Source organism: Carex rostrata, chromosome 25, assembly GCF_964058835.1.
Source record: "Carex rostrata chromosome 25, lpCarRost1.2, whole genome shotgun sequence".
Lineage (NCBI taxonomy): Eukaryota > Viridiplantae > Streptophyta > Magnoliopsida > Poales > Cyperaceae > Carex > Carex rostrata.
Window position 1 is genome coordinate 6,601,752 of NC_135942.1, and position 20,193 is coordinate 6,621,944.

Genomic DNA, 20,193 nt, shown 5'->3' on the forward strand with positions numbered 1-20,193 from the left:
GAAATGCTGCCAGAATGGTTGAAAATTGTGATAGCAGTTATCAAATACCATAATGGTTAACTAAAGTACCGTAATGGTTAAATAGAGGCGTAACAGTTGATAACCATTATATAGAGAAAATGATGCAGTCTGTCCAGAGAGGCCACAATGGTTGAGAACCGTTGTAAGTTTGTAACCATGTCGGAAGAGAAAAATACTGCGGCCTGACCATTTAACAGAACTTGGCCCATAGACGATTTCAATTCGACACTAAATCAATATCCTTGACATATTGGGCCCTTATAAACAACTGGGCTTTAAGACGCTTCCCGGCCCAATAGCAGAAAAAGGTTCCGCTGGCCATGGTTGTACAATTTCATTCAAGAAATATTCGCTGATTATTTCATGTAATGTAATCTCTTCACTTGACATTTGACAATGAGCAATGTATAGGTACCTAAAGCCTGTGATGAGAAATTTTAAAAATTTCTAAAAAAAATTACGGGAATTGTTAGAAAATATTTGAAAGTAAAATACAAAAAATTAATATATCTCAGAAATAAAAAAAAGGGTCTTATACACACACATCATTTATTGTGCTACCAATTGACAAACCTACTGGCTTTGAAGAAGCATTTTCACATCCATCCCTATGACCAAAGAAATAAATAAATACAAATAAATATCAACACAATATCATCTATTTTTTTATAAATAAAATGGGAGACAAGTCTTCCAATTTTAAATATTCACAAAAAATAGTCAATTTTAAACATGCATCTCTTATTCAGGAAGTATTATCTTTAATCACCAAAAAAAAAATTCTCAACTTTATCACCAGAGAACGGTATTTTCATCGACTAATATAAATAATGAAAGACCTGACCTTTTAAAATTTTGATTTGGAAATTAAAAAAAAAAAAAGGGATAAACTGATACGCGTGCTCTGGATAAAATGGGGCGAAATTTTTGTGGGCATTTGAACAAACATTGTTGAAACGGTTAGTATTTTGGCGGGGAGAATCGCCAGCTCAGCTCAGCTCAGCTCCTCTTCATTTCATTTCGAACCAACTATGTTTGGAATTGGAAACTCCTCTACCCCTCCTTTATTTCTCTCTCTCTTTCTCGTTCCTCTCTTTTCTTTGTCATTCCATCTCCATTGACGAAGTTGAGGGGCCTTATTCATCCCTCCCTCAAGATACACCAATTAATTAATCCTCTCTTCAAACATGAATAACCTTCTCACGGTATGTATTTCTTCTAATCATTTCTTCTTTTTTGGTTTAAGGAATTGTTGCACCTAAATGAAGAAATCAGCTTCGCTTTAATGGGGACTTGGGATTTAATCAAATTAATCATCAGCTTCAGTGCTATATAAATAAATGTGGCACCAATATAAGTAGCAATTCTTCATAAAATTAATACTGTAGCTCTACCTCGACTTTGCTAGTCTGAAAGAAATCCCGACACTAAGTGAAATTCTAACTGTGGCCAATTAATGTGTCTATTCAATTCATTTTTTGAGCTTTATCCCCCGTAATTGTTTGCCTTGTCATAAAATGAAATATAATACATTCCTTGCTGAAAAACATATATATAATAGAACTTGGCAAGAAGTTTAAAAAAATGTACAATTTTTAGTTGCTAACATTTAGTAGAGAAAAATAAAATTATTAATTGTTTACTTTGATGCCCTCACTTGTTGCATATGACATTCACAAAGCCAGTCTCTAGTGCTGAAATATTGGGATTATAATATGAGAGTGTAAATTTGCAAGAATTTACAATCTGTTGATTTCTCAGGAATCATTCGAGAGGATCGTGGGCAGGTATCCCGGAGAGGCGGATGGCGAATCAGGTCGATTTTCACCGGATTCAAAGGATCTAAGGATGGAAAGTTTCTTCAAAAAGGTCCTCTTTTTAACAAGAATTTATCATCGATGACTTCGTTTTCTTTTTTTTCTTCACCTGTCAAACTTATTATTTTACAATCACTAAATCTCTAGGTGGCAGAGATTGAGGCCCAAATTGACAGTATCACTACTCTACATTATAAACTTGAGGTACTCGAAAAATTCTTTTAAGTTGAAATGCTGGATTCGGTACTTTTTCAAATTGGTCCTCATTTTGATAGTTTATTTGCTAAGCTATCAAAATTATATGTTTGCATAGGCTTCTAATGAGGAATGTCGACAACTGACGAAGGCCTCTGCAATGAAAGGTGCACTTTCATCTCTCGTCTCCTTAACAAAACAAAACAAAAAATGTAAATCAGCTTCCGTGATGTTTGATAATTTCAACAATAAAAAAATTATTCGTAACTTCTTAGAAATTAAAAAGAAGATGGAGAAGGATGTAGAAGAAGTCACTAAAATTGCTCACAAAGCAAAGTCTTCCTTGGAGCAACTTGATAGAGAGGTATGCGGTTGACATCATTTTTTTCCTTTTGAATATCAGATGTTATACCATATGAGAAAAATGTGAATTTAATTAATACTTAATAATTCTGAAATTATATATTGTATATTTGTATGCATCGTAGAATCTGACAAATAGACAAAAGCCAGGATGTGAGAAGGGGACTGGAGTTGATCGCTCCAGGACATCAATGACAGTGTGAGATTTTTTTGCTTATCACTTGTTCATCTTGAAAACTATAAATATGCTTACAAAACTTGGAATATTCATGGTTATGGAAGGAGGAAATAAGATACCAATTGTTCATGCATCCGTTCCAGGGCTCTGAAAAAGAGGTTAAAAGAACGCATCGCTCAATTTCAGGTTTGGGGAATCTCTTTTGTTTTTGTTCCTTAATATTTTAGATAGTTTGTCCAGGTAATTTTGCTTTCGTATTACCTAGCCAAATAAATTTCCTTGACAAAATATTAATCATCACAGACTCTACGTCAGAATATACGGAATGAGTACAGGGACGTAATTGAAAGACGGGTCTTTACAGGTATTGCAAAAGACTATTTTTTTCCAGATTTTATAGAAACATTACCTCATAACAACTCTGGGACCAAAATTACTTTTTAATCTTTTTTTTTAATATATACTTGCAGTAACAGGGACACGACCAGATGAGGAGGTTCGATATTATTAGAGCGTTATATTTTTTCTCCTAATTATACTTTTTATTGAACTTGAGAATAATTCCAAACAACAATATGAATCAGACAATCGATCAGCTGATAGAGACGGGAGACAGTGAACATATATTCTCTCATGCTATTCAAGGATACGGCGGTGGTCAGGTACATAGACCTGTAATTTTACAAAAAAAATCCAAAATGTGGTTGAAATTAGAAAAATAACAAGTTGCAGGGCAATTAATTCTGAAAAGAATTATCTTTTGGGAGAAGAGAATTGCGCGTATTATGAAAATGAGTTGCTGAATTTCAGGAAATGGCATATACATGAGGAAATTTATTCTACAACTAAAGATATTAGTTTTGGAAAGGCTTTTCTCCAGGGTTGAGGAAGTAAATAATTGAACAATTAATTGGATATTTAAAAATTCTGTAGATAGTGGAGACGGTTGCTGAAATCCAAGAGCGGCATGATGCATTCCTGGAGTTGGAGAAGAAACTTCAAGAGTTGCAACAGGTTAGAACTGTTCCAAATTTAACTGAATTATGATTACAATTGGTTTTCTGAAACAGAAACATTTAATGTTAAGAAGAAAAAATAATGAATAAAAACCTTATAGATATGCACACCCCATTCACTAATTCTATAGTTTGGGTTGATAACTTTTACCTATTTATACCTCATTTAGGCCTTTCAGCATAATTACCTTCATCCAACCATCCAAATGGAATTTTGTTCTCTGTTCGAAATTCCTTCTTTCTGTCATGCTTTGCTAATCTGCACCTCTAAAATGACAAATCAGAGTATAACTTAGCCAATAAAGTTTATGGAAGGGAGAATTCACCCAAGCAAAAAAATAATTCCAACTCGTATATTGTTAGTCCATATTGAGTTATTCATTTTCATTTGAAATTAATTGAATAAGTATATTCTATAAGTATCTAAAGCATCGGCATTTTTTTTTTAAATTGGTACTAATGAATTGGTGGTTTCTTTCTAAATTAATAATAATTGATGTTTTCTAATCTGTACAGTTGTAATTTGTTTTCTCAAATTACCAAAAATCGTGGGTTCTTTCTCATATACTGCAATTAATAGCTGTATTATATGCAAAATACCCATTAAAGCACATTTAATTTAATCAATCACACCATATGAAAACCATTTTTTTTTTTTTTGAAAACCTTCGTGGAAGCTACGAAGTCATGAGGAGAAATCGAACTCTTGATCTTTGGGTAACCAACCGTCTTAGAAATCTTTTCCTAGCCAACTGTGCTACTCCCCTTTCTCATATGAAAACCATACTTGTATACAATTATAATGGATGCATTTTCAGTAAAAACCTACAGACAAGAACTGAGATTCATTTTTTTTTTTTTTTCAGATGTTCATGGACATGGCTGTCTTGGTTGAAGCACAAGGGGATATGATTGATGACATCGAGGCACAGGTTAGAGTTCTATTCTAACACTAGCATTATACATCAAATTACAGTATGCCAGTCTGTTACCATAGTACCAGTCCTAAACTTGTAAACTTGTGGTAGTTAAATAGTACGGTACCAGTTATATCTGATATTGATAATTCCGCCAGAGTTCATTATTTTTTCTGATTTTACAATGCTGTCATTCCATATAGGTAATACAATCTGTGGATCATGTACAAAAGGCAACAGAGACACTAAAACAAGCAAAGAAGCTACAGAAGAATACGAGGAAACACATGTGCCTTGCAATAATTATCCTTCTTATTGTCATAATTTGTGCACTTTGGGGAATTCTCAAGCATGAAAAGATTTTCTGATATTTTTGTTGACGTGATTACAAAAGAAAAAGTCTGTGATTTATGGGATTCCACCTTTTAAATGCTTAAAACTGGGAAACCAAGAAAGTTATGTCTAACCAGAGTTCAAACAGTCACATTTCTCAGTTTAGATCCAACCATGTAATTTTGATCATTTTGAAGTTTAAATGGAACTATCAGATCACAATTACAAGGTCAGAATATTATTTGCTGAAATTTCCTCTTTTTCCTCTCGTTTAAATAAGGATAAAGCTGGAGTTATTATAGTAATGTCATTGCAGTAAAATTGATATACCAGATTAAGTTGCATCCCAAGCCCCGGAGAAAAATTCCAGTGACAAAAGTTCGAGCGACCAAATATCTAAAGAACAAAAGCAATCTGAGATTTAGAACAGAATCATTCAGCAATTATCAAATTGTATATTTTATGTGAAGCCACCCTTGTAAGCAAAAATGTAGAGACTGTCCGGCACAACATTTAAAGAGAAAGTAACCAAAATGGCATTCCTTCAATTATTTACCCTTATTATTTATACTAAAACCATTCAACAGCATTCTTCAATAAAAAATAGCAATTCTCAAAGCTTCGCAGCATAATATATCATGAATAAATAAAACAAACAACCATCAGTCTCTGTTGGCTGCCTCAAAAATAGTCCTTCACTATTATTTTGCAAAGATCGCAGTGGGAGTTACAGTGAAAACCAGATGAACATCTACAACAATACAAGTAATCTACAGAGCAGATAATACATCTGTGAATAAGATCCAAAACACTGTTCAAATTCAAAAATTTGGAAGGCGGTGCTTGATGAACTCTTTTACATTCCCTTTCACAATTAATCAAGCTTCACGTTGGAATACAGAAGAGTGTCTCTAGTGAGTGGCATGTTCATCAACATGCAGACCTGCTCAATCATTAATAGTATCAGTGTATATATGGCAATTAAAATTGAAAGAATATAAAAATATGTCCTGGAGATGTTTGTGGGTATAGAATATCAAAAAGTTTGCACATCATATGGGCTCTACCAAAACCAAATCAATTCTTGACAGCTTATTACGATGTATAACCACACAATATTGGTTTACCTCCTGCACACAGAAGAGAAAATACCAGGTGCAGGCCAAGGCAGGTAAGGTACAGGTACAGGTACATGGTGCAAACATATATGGCAATTTTATTGCATGTAATAAAAACTAGGGACAATATGAAAAAACAGAAAGAACCGAATGCCCTCTTACTGACCCCCATTAAAGTTGAAATGAGAAGGATAATGCCAGTAATCCAGGCGAGAGTCGTCCTAACCAGCAACACCTCATAGACTTTGGTGGAATTGCTTGTGCTTGTTTCTTCTAACCACCTTGAGATACGTGCTGATGATGTCACCTCCACCATGCTTGACTCTTCCTTGTTATATACTATCATCCCAACAATCTTACCTGAATTTTAGCAAAGGGATTTGAAAAACTATAAAATAAGACAAGACACTACAAAGAATGGACAACATCTAAGTATTACAATCACTAGCTACACTACAATTTTTACTCAATTGAGACCCAATCAGATGGGAGTTCTAAGAGACGTAAAATGAAGATGCCGGGAAAAAAGAGGGCCAGTTGAGTGCAACGTTCTGAATAGTTTTGGTACAAAGAATCAACTTCAAATGTAAGGCACCCTTGAATACTATAATTGTGCAGAAACTAGCTCAGCATAAACTTTTGATATGGCAAGGTTAAGAAAGGAGACCTTCATAAGATCTGTGCAAAAGATCAAACAGCTTAGAGATTGTTATCTGCAATATTTCCGCTCCCTGTTGAATAATATCAGAGTTCCCATACTCTTCTATAAGAGCCTACATTATAAAATATATTATATTAGGGTGTGTGCTTCACACTCCTATCAGGGTCTTGCTATTAAACTGTAAAATAATTGATCAAGACTTAAAGAAAAAAAAAAAGTAGTGTTTTTATGATTTGAATCTCAGCAGCAGTGATCTAGCCAACAAACACAGAACATAACAATTTGTCATCTTTACAGACAATAGTGCTGGTCCTTCATATTTACTTATTTATAGAAGAAGAAAAAATGTACCTTGAAGCCTGTGAAACGACCTGTGATCAACTCAGCAGGGTTGGAACCAATACCAGAGAGTTCTCCATGAAATTCGACACCGCTATTGATGCCTCTTACAAGGGCTGCAAGACTCGATGCAAACTGTAGCTCAGTTTCCTGTAAATTACCAGGATATCACTACAAAATGCAATTTCTTTTTGCCTTTTAAGTTTTTGACTCTTCCTTTATTAGACTTCAACATTTTGTAGGCAGATAACATAACATCCAGTGCACTGATTTGAACACCAATCATAATTCAAGAAGGAAAATTATTTAGATAATAGATGCCCAATCAGAAAGTACTATTCAGGAAACAAGTCATTATTTTGGTTTAGCTATTTCAACATGCCAATTAACCGACTTATAAAGCATAGAGATGAGAGAGGGAGAGGGAGAGAGAGACCCTGGCAACATGAAGATGAAGTGCCCCATCACGTGTCAATGGGAGAGTTAATTTTCCATCCTTGGTTGCTACACTGCCTGAGTATGATCCCGCCAACAACTTTGACTGTATCAAAACTCATAACAAAATCCTTATAGCTTCAGAGAGCAAGGGAGAGATATCTAAAACATATTCTACAGAATAAATTGACCAAATAACTTACAAGATATGTGAACTCCTTATCAAGACAAGCAGCATTACAATCTCCGTCCAATGATTCTTCTATCTTTGTAACAAGAACCTCTTCCTCACCTAACCAAGGAACAAAAGATAATAATTATACACGTCTGCGAAGGTTCTTCATCACGCACTTTGAAACCTCAAAAGGATCCTAAACACCTTTTAAAACATGAAGCCATAAATCCATATCATTGCTAACCATTAATCACAAACTAATTTCTTCTTCTCCCCAGTCCTCTCCAGAAGCATAATTATGAAAATAGGAATAACTTAGGCCATCTTTGGAAATGAAAAAAAATATAAGGAACAATGTTTTAATAGTCATGTTCTACAATTTTCCTTCTTTTGTAAGAATACAAGGGACTCTGGATATTTTACAGCATCACAAGGAAACTATCCAGGTATTCCTAGGTAAACTGTGACATGTTAATTGAACTACCTGGAAGATGCATTGAAGTTTTAGAACCCACAAGCTTGTATTTGCGAACAGTTTGAACCTGAAGTTTTGAGTGGTCAATATCTGGGAGGAAAAAAATGAATGAGATATATGGCAATGAACCAAACATTATATATATAAAAACAAAGTAATCAAAGAAAATTACCATCCAATCCACTGACTTCTAGCAAGAACACAGCATGGGGTCGGCCAAAGGGGTTAGGCATCAGAATCTCGTTTAACTGTTATTGTGGTGATTTCAAATTGTCAGCTTATTTTTGCAGATAATAATTACTGATACTAAAAAGCTGTGGAGTTCCAGAGGCATACTTTTGAGGAAGACTCAGTTGCAAGGGAGGAATCAGGTGCAAAGCCAAGTAACACCGATGCCACTCCAGCGACTTCAGGTACTGAAATTGGTGTAATCTGTTTACAAAAAATAACCAATTATATTTAATAACTACTGCAAGGCTGAGTACTATATAATACACTTAATAATGTTGTTTGCAAGAGATCTTCTAGGTGCAACTATATTTTATCATCAACTCATGATCATACACTGTAAACAGAGTGCTGATTGTAATCATCCTTGAGTAACACTATCTACTGAGATACTCACACATACTATGGTTGCATTCAGACAAAACAAATTGTGATCATAACAAGCCAAAATGACTGTCTTTCGAATTCTATAGAGAAATGGAAAGTTCTTTGAAAGAAAAAACAGGTTTTGCTGATATGATATGGAACAAATTAATTTTAAGAAAAATATTACCTCATCATCGGTATCCAGAGGCTGATTACGCAGATATTTACTGGAAGAATCTTCTATAAAAACAACAGAACCACTGCTTCCCGCCTGTGTGCAAAAATAGAGGCGAAAACTTCATTAATATAAGTAAGATCTAACACCGACGCACAATTTCCATGCTGAATCTGAAATCAGAGGTCCAATTGGGGGAGAAGAGAGAAAGAATGCAGACAAACCGTAGGTTTTAGGCAGAAGGACGTAAACAGTACGAGCAGCAAGGAATTGAGAATGAGACGAAAGCCCATGGCGAGATACAGAGGATTGGGATTTTGCTTCACTTTTGGTACAATCTCTTAGCCTTTGAAGATCGGAACGAAAGGAGAAGATCGAGAAAGTCAGCAAGAGGAACAAAATTACACGATGAGTTCCGATTTGTGGAGTCCAATCCTCTGAGGTAATAGAATATTCGAGTTTAGATCATAACCGTTCGATCAGAATCCGGGCCAATCCGAGCCGAGGTTAAATGTAAGGGGCTTTTCAGATCGCACGGTCCGGATCTAAACACAATATTTCTGTTACCTCGGGGGATAGTAATTTCTATTTTTGTGGCTATTGTTGTGCGATAATTCATGTAACGAACTCTGTATTGTGTGGCCTCCGGCCCACTGGGTAATTTGTTGCTAAAAGCCCAAAGCCCAAAGATGCTGCTGTAAAATATTTTCGTCATTTTCAAAATTAGAAAACGAAGTTTAAAATTATTGAGTTGATCTCTCATGTTGCTGTCATTGTGTTCTCTGTGTGTATTGATATTTTTAATAAAATAATATCATATTTGTCAAAACTGAAATTAAAAAAATGTTATATGAAATTCATTTAATATACATTTAGAGTGCATCGTGTGTTTCATTTGATGTTTTTAAATCAATTTAGGTAATCAAACCATAGTCACGAGATTCGTGAATTAAACCCGAATTAAATTCAAATAATTCATTTTTTGATGATGCCGAACCAAACACCGAATTATTCAGTTGACCAAACTTTGACCGAATTAAACCTGAATAATTGCAAATTTTACGAATTTTTTGAATTTTTCTCATAACATTTTTTGTTTTTTTTTTGTTTTTACTATCTTGCAGAACTGAGATCTCTGATCCTGATAATTCTGAATCATTTCCGAATTATACTCAAATTATTTCCGAATCACGAATTTTTAATATCGCCAAACCAAATCCAAATAATTTATTTGTCACTATACATCAAACTATAGATGAACTCTAGCTTCTATCCTTCACACGTTCATAAATTTATCCGGTCTAAACTACGCGGATGACAAAAATTATGTGTAAAATTCATCTTCATCTGAAATACATTTATGGTGTTTTTTTTTTTTGGTCTCTTGAAGTTTTTACACAATTTAGGTCACATTTATTGCTGTAAAATCACCAAAACTAGCTATAACCTGTATTTTTTTTATATGTTCTATATTTATCCATGCTAAAACAAATGAAAATAACAAGAGGAGAGTTAAAATACCTTCATTTTTTTGTATCTCTATTATTAAATTTTGTAATAGCAAAAAATTTAAAATTTATATGTCATAATAAAATCACTAGAAGTTGTCTATATTATTTTCTCTACAAATAAATAAAAAAATTATCACTTTTCAATTTTAGTATTTGAATCAATAAGTTGAAAAATCAACATCTAGAATGTATCCACATCGGTTTATTTTTGCAAGCTTTTAATTTTAATCAAACAACTTTGTTTTTCCTGTACAACTTGGTAGCACTACCAAGTCTTTCAAATGATCAAACAAAATCTAAATATCATGATCTTTTTACATGTGTACAGAAAAATGATATAGATCATATTTAACAGTTTTTATTTTAATATTTAAGTTTTAAAATTTTAAGTTATTATAATTCTAAAAATGAATGCATATACAAAAAATAACAACGTAAAGCATAGAATTAATACATTTATAGTGTGTTGTACTCTCTTAATGTTTTGAACTTCAGAACTTTTGTATTTTCATTTAAATTGAAATCAAAACGATAGTTACGATTTTCATATATAATTAAAGACATCGATAATAATTTCCAAACAAATACCAATAGGTTGATATTGACACACACAACAGTTTTATAATAATTAAATCGACCTAGCTAATATATATACTGACTATTCAAAGGTAGCTACACCACAAAAAAAAACACAAGAGAAATTAATATATTACTGTATTACATCAAATCCACATCAGCTTTAATATAATTATGTATGAATTTAAATATTATATTACGGTCCTCTATAGTAATTCAAATTTTGAGTTTGGATCTGGACCACCCGATCTATTTTGACACGTATATTAAAGAAGTCCCGTGCATTCCACACCTTAGACCGGATTCTAATCAGACAATCCGATACAAACTCAAATTTTGGGTTACTTAAGAGGATCCGGTCCCTCGGTTCCGGTACATTAAAAATATCAGCTTCATATATACCGGCTGAAAAAAAAAAAAAAAAAAAAAGACACAGTAACAAGATCAGCTTTAACATATCTGATGTTGAAGTGCTGAAAAAGATAGTTATACAATATGCCAAAATGCTACATCTACATACATGCATGTTCTCTTTCTATAATCTAGATATTTTACTGCACATAAGCTCTCAAATATACTATCTAGTGTACTTATCTGCAAAATTACTGCAGGAATATTTCCACAACAGGGCTGTCTCTTAGTTCATGTAGAATCTGGTGCCATGTTTATAAATTTTATTTATTTAATGCTATTTAAAAAAAAATTGGATAGGACGCTTCGATGTCCAGATAAAAAAAATTCTGAAATTTTTTCCGAGACCGTGTCATTTTTATATATAAATGTTTTCTAAATGCCACAGATAAAAGAAGTCGGCATGAATTTTTCTTTGGTCTAAAAATTGTCGGCATGAACTTGACTAAGAACACGAGAAAAATACGTGGCAATGGTAAAAACCAAGAAAGATGTGGCCGAGATTGATGGAAATAATAATGGGCTGAAATGGAAACCACCCAAAGCCCAATCCTATCACGGAAACACGGCATGAAATCGGAATCCGTATCCTCTGCATTACCGTACTTTTTGATTTAATTATCTAGACCGTCCGATCAAATTTCGAGCCAATCCGGTCCACGCCTGTAGAGAACGGGATCTTTTAATAATCGTGTGGATTTAAATTGACGGTCTTGATCTTAACTCAAAATTTGAGATAACTCAGAGGTTCCATCGGAAGAATCGAGAAGCCGCATTTAGCATAGGAAAAGTAGCCTCCCAGGTATCACATCTTCCAAGGTGCCTCAATTTCTTAGTTTAAATCTGATCCGTTCATTATTACGGGTTTCGATCAGATTGACCGGATTCTGATCGGACGGACTGGATTGAAGAATTAGAGGATCCGGACTCGAACTACGCGGCCACGCCTTTTATACATCAGTCATTTCGTCCAATAACACACAAAGTTAAACTCGGCTTCAGCAGCAATGGCCATGGCAATTGCATCTCTCTTCCCAAATCCAGCTCTCTTCTGTTCCTCCTCTTCTTGTTCTTCTTTGTCGTCGTCTTCCAGTATTCCGTTAGTATTTAATTTCCGCAGAAGTTACCATGGTCGCACTCTGATAAGACAAGATCGAATTGAGCGGAGGCAAAAGTGTCGTTCTACCGCAGAGGATGTGGCTTCAGATATGGCTTCAGATGTGGCAGATGCAGCTGCAGTTGTCAGCGAGTCGTTTCCAGGTCGCGTCGCTTCTTTAAAGCTCAATTTGCTGGTTGGTTTAGCTTTATCTTTCTTTACTTTTTTTTTTTTGGCTATTTCTTTTTCTGTAGGTTACATGTTCCCTTCCAATTAATTAGAGTATTGAACTTCCAAGAGGGGCAAAGATTTTAACAGAGCAGTTTTGACTTAATGCAGCGTACGGCCTATAAAATCAAAGCAGCGCTGCGTATTGTTTGTGCGCTGCATGAAGCCAAAACTACTCTGTTAAAATCTTTACCCTTCCAAGAGTTCCTTCACTGTCCAAAACTTGGAATATGTCTTCAAATGTCACTCTATGTGAAATAGAGGAAATAAATTACTATAATAGGAGTGGTCGAGTGGATATGGAATATCAAGGGCACATAGGTCAGAGGAGATATATTCGTTGCATATAGAATCATGCAAATTTCATAAAGTATCTAAAACTTACAAATGATGCTTGTACATGGCAAAAAATAAAAAAGTAATAGGGCATATTAGTTGGAGTGAGTATCCCCTAAGGCACCTGACCGAGTAGAATACTCACAGCCACACCAAAATCAATTCGGGGGAGGGGGGGGGGTCGCTTCGGGATTTGTGCTGGATTAAAATGGATGACTCGGATCTTATTCTACACGGTCAGGTATTGCACTGGATCTGAATTCTATTAGTTGTAGGAAAAAGATATCCATGAGAAGAGCTATTAAAAAATAAGAGTGTCTGAATTCGCATATTTTTCATTACAAACTTATTCGCAAAAACACAAGTACAAGTTGTGGATTAATCTAAGAGTGCTTCTGTAAAAGAAATTATAAAGAGCACGGTAAAAAATTAACACATAGAAGCTTAATGTGTGCATTTTAAACTTGATCAAACCTAAGAATACTGTAATTAGCTAGCCCCACTCAAAGATCCTTCAGCATAACAATGGTTCATAAAGAATTAAAAGTGGTTGCAATATTATAACTTAGTTAATGGTTTATTTGCAATAGTAATCACCAATCGCATTTGCACACTTTCTTCTGCTTACAAATTGTATAGTTGTTGATTGGTGAAAAGTTAAGAACCATTAGCTCATACTTGAGGTTTCACATGCTTTTCGCTGCAAGCATTACAAGAAACATCCACTTTGATAAATTTTTCCTTTCTTTTTGTTCTAACAAGCTTTCTCCTTGATATTTTGTCAACAATATTGATTTCTGTATGATCATGTGGAATTGCAGAGTGCCATTTCGGGGTTGAATAGAGGCCTGGCAGCAACTGAAGAAGATCTCAAGAAAGCCGAATCAGCGGCAAAGGAGCTGGAGGCAGAGGGAGGCATAGTGGATCTAACAAAAGACCTAGATAAATTACAGGGGAGATGGAAGCTGATTTATAGCAGTGCCTTTTCATCTAGAACCCTAGGCGGCAGCCGTCCGGGTCCGCCTATTGGGCGCCTTCTCCCAATTACTCTTGGCCTGGTAATAATCATTTATACTTCCTTTTTTATTTACAAAGTTATAAAAAGAAATGCATTCACTGACAACTCATGATTGTCATATATAAGAAGAAAAGGTATTTTGTATGCACTTTTGTCTTTTTTATATTATCAACGAGGCAATAATTGGAAAAAAAAAAAACTCAAAACATGATCTAGTATGAGAAAGTCCTAGTACATCATTGTAGCACGCCCTTTTGATCATGACGTGTCGTGGTTCTTAAAAAAAAAAGTTGAGGCATGAAAATTAAAGGCATTTAAACCGTCATTATAATATGTATAATTGTGTGTGATGATTATCTTATGGTTTAAAAATGATGCTAACCAGGTCTTCCAACGAATTGATGTTCTCAGTAAAGACTTTGACAACATAGTGGAGCTTCAATTTGCGACTCCTTGGCCAATTCCACCAATACAGGCAACAGCAACTTTGGCCCACAAGTTTGAAGTTATTGGTGAGTATTTGTCATCTCTTGCTCTTGTTAATTAAAAAACCCTTTAACATTTCCTTATGCAAACCTATATAGCATGCATAGATAGGGTTTATTGAAGTAAGAAGTCACTGAGTATTGCATTTTGTTTCTGTTATTCATTGGTTCCTATACGTGTTTGCTTATATACTGAGTTCACTTTTCCTTGTAGTTTTGGTTCCTTTATGTACCCCTTTGTTTTAGTATGTTTAGTGTTTATGCGATTTTATAAATTAATTGCAGTAAGTCTGGAACATTTGTTTCAGCAAAACAATGATGTTATGCCATTCAGGTTGGGTCCGGTCAGGCCAATTTAGCTTTTGTACCTATTTATAACCTTTTTAGTACATTTAGTGAGTTAACTGGCCTGACCAAAGTCATCAAATCCTTCTTTAACATTTTAGTTTTTAACTGCTTTAATTACCTTTTCAGTCAAACTACAATTATCCACTGGCATTTAATTTCAGTTGGGTGCCGGTTTTATCCCAAATTTACTGTGCTTTCTTTTGTTGTGTTTCTCCATTCTCTCGTTGTTTGAATGCAATTGAGGCTATCTGATAAGTCAGTTCATACCTCCAAGTCTCCACTATGAGATATGCCAAATGACTTCAGACAACGATTAATTAAAAAAGTGTGTCATACTAGAAATTTACCAAAATGTGTCATACAAGGGAGTTTGTATTGGAAAGGAAAACTGACACTCATCATAATAAAATTTTGACACGATGAACCTCTTTTTCGTAACAGGGACTTCAAACATAAAGATAAACTTTGAGAAAACAACAGTTAAGCCCACTGGAAGCTTTTCTCAGTTGCCGCCTCTTGATATCCCTCGCCTCCCTGATGCTTTGCGGTCTTCTTCAAACACTGGAAATGGTGAATTTGAAGTAACATATTTTGATTCTGATTTGCGCATAACTCGAGGTGATAGAGGGGAGCTCAGAGTCTTTGTCATTTCTTGAGTTGCCTTTCTGGTTCTTTTACAAAATTACTTTGTAAATTTCAGCTGTTACTTTTTCAAAACTGAGCTGATTATAATAGTTCCATAACCAAAATAGGCATTTTCTTTTGTGATTTGTAAACAATAAATGCAGATGAATGTACATAATTACATTTTTCTGTCATATCAAGCACAAATAATTAATTTGTTACGGATGTTCTTCTTGACTTTATATGAACTTACTGATGTTATCATCTAGGAACATTTGGAGAGTAAGCCAGAGATCTTTTTATGATTACAAAATATGGACAAATTGTGTTTTATTTTATTTTTAGGCGAGTTAAACCGAAGCCTGTTTTCCGGGCGTTGGAAATTGGAATGATTATGGCTATACTGGGGATAAATTTTGTTTTATTTTGGCATCTTACACTGATCGGAATAAAAACTAATGAGAATAGAGTTCAGTTCAATTGAAAAGAGAAGAAAAAGATTTGATTTGAAGCTGAATTTTATTGATTGGAAGCTTACACTATAAATTGAGAATTCAGTGTTTAGAAGTACAAAAAAAAGGTACAAGTTTTGACTTAATTTATATAAACTGCCATTAAAATCTAGCAATTAGGGTTATGAATTAGTATGAAAATTTTGTAATAGAGTGAACTGTTGATAGCAAAATAAAACAAATGCGAAGTGCATCTGAGAACCATACCTTAGTTGTTGTTGTTGTTTTTTTTAAGGTTAGTGGCTCATACCTTAGTTACGTACAGAGGAAATGTGAAGGAGAAGGAAACAGAGACTATTGAGCCTTAACTTAACACAGCGTTGAAATCGATTCTCGTTAAATACCTCCATTTTTCTCACGATTTCTCCGAGTGACTTTTTCTGAATCAATTCTTCTTACCTTTAATCTTTACTGCCGATCACAAATGCGATACGATTTTTTTTTTCATTTCCTACCGTCAACTCAATTTGTTCATTCCCTTCGTTCATTTTGCACATCTTCATTTTCTATTTTAACAAATTAGATATACATTTAGCTAAATGTCAAGAACGAAGATCTAATTGTAAAATGGATGAAAATTTGTGTGTTGGTACAATTAGCAACTTTTAAAGCTAATAAAAATTGTACTCTAAGAATATAGATATGTTATTGACGAAAATTTCGACATAATTAGGTAGTCACTCTTAACACTTAACGTTTAACATTTAAGAAAATATAATTAGTATATGACTAGCTATTGAAGCTACTTAAAAATTGATTATAAAATGGAACCAGATCTCCTGCCCCCCGGGGGGCAGGAAATTCCTGCCTCCAGAGTCACTGCGGGATGGGACCGGTTACTGTTAAAGGGTTTAAGTACTGTTACTGTTTTTAAATGAGGGTCCACCAGCAGTGACTCTGGGGGCAGGAATTTCCTGCCCCCCGGGTGGCAGACGATTCGGTCCCTTATAAAATAGCTGATTTTCATTTCTAAATTCTAGTTATATTGTCATTTATTTATCTAATTCTTTTTTCTCCAAGTTTTAATATGAATTATATTTGTACTGTGTCAGGCAAAAAACAAATTTAGAAATGAAAATCAGTGGCTCTGGTTACAAGAAGGGACCTCCAAATGTGCAGCAAGAAGATTTGAAAAAAAAAAAATGACCTTTTTAATGGAAGAGCTAACTATTGTGTCATTGTATGGAAAGCTGAGAATTTAGAATTAGCAATAGATAGAGAAAAATAGATAGCTAAAAAATGTTGATGTACTTTTTATTACTGATTATGTCATTTTTGTCCAATTTGTTGGGTTCTCTATTCCAAGCATATTTTACAACTCTTGTGACATGTTGAAATATTTTGCATGTCAAGCATACCATTTTCTTTATATATGTCATATGATGATAATTGATAATGCTTTTGGATAAAAATAAAATGCTTTCAAGTGCTTAGTACCTAACAGATGGAAATGACAAATATTGTGCTTTACTCGTCAGGGTCATTTAATATTGTTTTTATTACACTAGAATTGTTGATATGAATGGAGGGATTCCTCCCATATTGTTTATATGCTCTAAAATTGCAACTTGAAATATAAGGCTATAAAGTATATTTTCATTTATCAACTAACGTGACAACAAACAAAAAATAAATATAGCGAAAAAAAAATAGATTTACAACAATTCCAGTAAATAATAACGTCAAAGTAATGAAAACAAATAATTATACTTAATAATTACCATAAATGGAGAGAAGGTAATTAACTTGGAGATAGCGAGGGAGGGGAAGGAAAGAGAGGAAAGAGGATACGGGGTCCACAGGGTCAAAGAATTTGGAGAGAGGATATTTTGTCTAACTTTTTTTTTGAAGGTAAATCATTTTATAAAATTTCTCGGTTCTTAACACCACAAGCTTCAATTTATACAAGGAAAAAAAACATTGAGTCAAAGGTCCGTTTTTTTTCTCAACTGGCTGAGGCGCTAATTTCATCTAACCATTTTTTCTCTTATTAAATTTAATATTGTTTCATTGATCTAATTAAATTTACTATTCAAATTGAACGCAATTGGCAGAGCTAATTTCATTTAGCCATTTTTGTTTAAACCAGCACAATTTAATACTAATTAATTAAAAAAGTATTATACTAATTAATACTTGTATAATTAATTAAACTGAAATTAACTTGTACAATCAAGCACTGAATTAAACAAACACAACTTAATAATATAAAGGTTAAAATTAATTAAACATGCACAATTTAATAATACAAGAAATTATTAAACAAGCAACACTTAATTTTAATAGATTAGCATTAAAAATTTTGATATTACTCTGCATTGTACATTCAATTCACTCATTTAATTATTTTTAGAATCAGATATATACAATTATATTGATTATAATTAGTGATTAGTATTAATACACTTAATATAGTTTAACTTTAGTACTGAGTATTGACTGAGGCAGTATTTTTTTTTATTTTTTTTTTACTTGGGCTGTACCAAGGAATTTAACTTTTTTTTTTGAGTTGACCAAGGAATTTAATTGGTGCCTCCCTTCAGTACTGAGTACTACTAACTGAGAACAGTAAGTACGAAGTACAGCTATTGGTGCCGATACTAGCGGGGGCCGGGGGGTAATTTGGTCATAAATTGATAAAGTTTTTTTTTTTTTAGATGAAGCCCTTAGGCATAAATAGTTCTTAGGACTAGCTAATCTGACCTAAGACTACCTAAGCTAACACTATTTGTGCATTTCTGTCTCAATTGGGCATTTATGGGCATTTCTGTCTCAATTGACCTAAGACTACCTAAGATAACATCATCTGCGCATTTCTGTCTCAATTGACCTAAGACTACCTAAGCTAACATCATCTGTGCATTTCTATCTCAATTGGGCATTTATGGGCATTTCTGTCTCAATTGACCCAAGACTACCTAAGCTAACATCATTTGCGCATTTTTGTCTCAATTGCATTTATGGGCATTTCTGTCTCAATTGACCTAAGACTACCTAAGCTAACATCATCTGCGCATTTCTGTCTCAATTGACCTAAGACTACCTAAGCTAACATCATCTGCGCATTTCTGTCTCAATTGACCTAAGACTACCTAAGCTAACATCATCTGTGCATTTCTGTCTCAATTGGGCATTTATGGGCATTTCTGTCTCAATTGACCTAAGACTACCTAAGCTTACATCATCTGCGCATTTCTGTCTCAATTGACCTAAGACTACCTAAGCTAACATCATCTGTGCATTTCTGTCTCAATTGGGCATTTATGGGCATTTCTGTCTCAATTGACCCAAGACTACCTAAGCTAACATCATCTGCGTATTTTTGTCTCAATTGAGCATTTATGGGCATTTATGTCTCAATTGACCTAAGACTACCTAAGCTAACATTATCTGCGCATTTCTGTCTCAATTGATCTAAGACTACCTAAGCTAACATCATATGTGCATTTCTATCTCAATTGGGCATTTATGGGCATTTCTGTCTCAATTGACCCAAGACTACCTAAGCTAACATCATCTGCGCATTTTTGTCTCAATTGGGCATTTATGGGCATTTTTGTCTCAATTGACCCAAGACTACCTAAGCTAACATCATCTGCGCATTTCTGTCTCAATTGGGCATTTATGGGCATTTCTGTCTCAATTGGGCATTTATGGGCATTTCTGTCTCAATTGACTCAGGACTACCTAAGCTAACATCATCTGCGCATTTTTGTCTCAATTGGGCATTTATGGGCATTTCTGTCTTAATTGACCCAAGACTACCTAAGCTAACATCATCTGCGCATTTCTGTCTCAATTGGGCATTTCTGTCCCAATTGACCTAAGACTACATAAACTAACATCAGCTAACATCATCTGGGCATTTCTGACTCAATTGAGAATCCAGTCAGATTCTAGACAAAAAAAAGCCAAATAATCAAAATAAAAAAATGATTAAGCTTGTTAAATTTATTAATTTGATAATTTTCATAATTTCTTAAATTGTGATTAAGCTAATAGTTTAAAATACATTAATACAAGAATTGAAACACAAAACTGAAAATAACTTCAAATAGCATTGCAGTAGTACAATAATATTTTATAAAACACAACTAAAAATAATTTAAAAGTACAAGAAATTTCAATTAAAAAAAAATTCCTAATAACTTTCCCATGTATTTGCCGAACACCTGTATTATAAAAAAATTCATGGGTTAAATGACTTTTGTTTTGACAAATTGAAATTCTTATTCC

General features: G+C 33.9%; 3 protein-coding genes across 3 annotated transcripts; 2 read left to right on the top strand and 1 right to left on the bottom strand.

The window, feature by feature from the left end:
* The first annotated feature begins 1,074 nt into the window (after positions 1 to 1,074).
* LOC144543712 (syntaxin-132-like) lies at positions 1,075 to 5,784 on the top strand. Its single transcript, XM_078292077.1, has 13 exons — positions 1,075 to 1,226; positions 1,783 to 1,890; positions 1,986 to 2,042; positions 2,152 to 2,200; positions 2,309 to 2,397; positions 2,522 to 2,595; positions 2,718 to 2,760; positions 2,878 to 2,938; positions 3,045 to 3,070; positions 3,159 to 3,236; positions 3,508 to 3,588; positions 4,457 to 4,522; positions 4,711 to 5,784. The coding sequence occupies exons 1-13, from the start codon at positions 1,209 to 1,211 to the stop codon at positions 4,873 to 4,875; spliced, it is 915 nt and encodes a 304-aa protein (XP_078148203.1). The 5' UTR covers positions 1,075 to 1,208; the 3' UTR covers positions 4,876 to 5,784.
* Positions 5,353 to 9,224, bottom strand: PMP (putative type 1 membrane protein). The gene is made up of 11 exons (XM_078292076.1): positions 9,037 to 9,224; positions 8,825 to 8,908; positions 8,380 to 8,475; positions 8,216 to 8,291; positions 8,053 to 8,133; positions 7,597 to 7,685; positions 7,395 to 7,499; positions 6,971 to 7,108; positions 6,626 to 6,731; positions 6,125 to 6,318; positions 5,353 to 5,783 (listed from the first exon to the last, which is right to left on the bottom strand). The coding sequence occupies exons 1-11, from the start codon at positions 9,103 to 9,105 to the stop codon at positions 5,715 to 5,717; spliced, it is 1,107 nt and encodes a 368-aa protein (XP_078148202.1). The 5' UTR covers positions 9,106 to 9,224; the 3' UTR covers positions 5,353 to 5,714.
* A 3,033-nt stretch (positions 9,225 to 12,257) lies between these two features.
* On the top strand, positions 12,258 to 15,666 carry FIB4 (Plastid-lipid associated protein PAP / fibrillin family protein). The gene is made up of 4 exons (XM_078292078.1): positions 12,258 to 12,602; positions 13,792 to 14,028; positions 14,374 to 14,500; positions 15,263 to 15,666. Exons 1-4 carry the CDS (start codon positions 12,318 to 12,320, stop codon positions 15,475 to 15,477), a joined length of 864 nt encoding a protein of 287 aa, XP_078148204.1. The 5' UTR covers positions 12,258 to 12,317; the 3' UTR covers positions 15,478 to 15,666.
* The last annotated feature ends 4,527 nt before the right edge of the window (positions 15,667 to 20,193 follow it).

Bases quoted from the DNA above. Each gene is read 5' to 3' on its own strand.
- LOC144543712 (XM_078292077.1), top strand. The intron at 2,201-2,308 runs GTGCACTTTCAT...GTAACTTCTTAG, and splicing joins GAAGGCCTCTGCAATGAAAG to AAATTAAAAAGAAGATGGAG. The intron at 3,237-3,507 runs GTACATAGACCT...AAAATTCTGTAG, and splicing joins AAGGATACGGCGGTGGTCAG to ATAGTGGAGACGGTTGCTGA.
- PMP (XM_078292076.1), bottom strand. From the start codon at position 9,105: ATGGGCTTTCGTCTCATTCTCAATTCCTTGCTGCTCGTACTGTTTACG. The intron at 8,909-9,036 runs GTTTGTCTGCAT...TTTTGCACACAG, and splicing joins CCTTCTGCCTAAAACCTACG to GCGGGAAGCAGTGGTTCTGT. The intron at 6,732-6,970 runs GTACATTTTTTC...TTTATAATGTAG, and splicing joins GTCGTTTCACAGGCTTCAAG to GCTCTTATAGAAGAGTATGG.
- FIB4 (XM_078292078.1), top strand. From the start codon at position 12,318: ATGGCCATGGCAATTGCATCTCTCTTCCCAAATCCAGCTCTCTTCTGT. The intron at 12,603-13,791 runs GTTGGTTTAGCT...GTGGAATTGCAG, and splicing joins CTTTAAAGCTCAATTTGCTG to AGTGCCATTTCGGGGTTGAA. The intron at 14,029-14,373 runs GTAATAATCATT...GATGCTAACCAG, and splicing joins TCCCAATTACTCTTGGCCTG to GTCTTCCAACGAATTGATGT.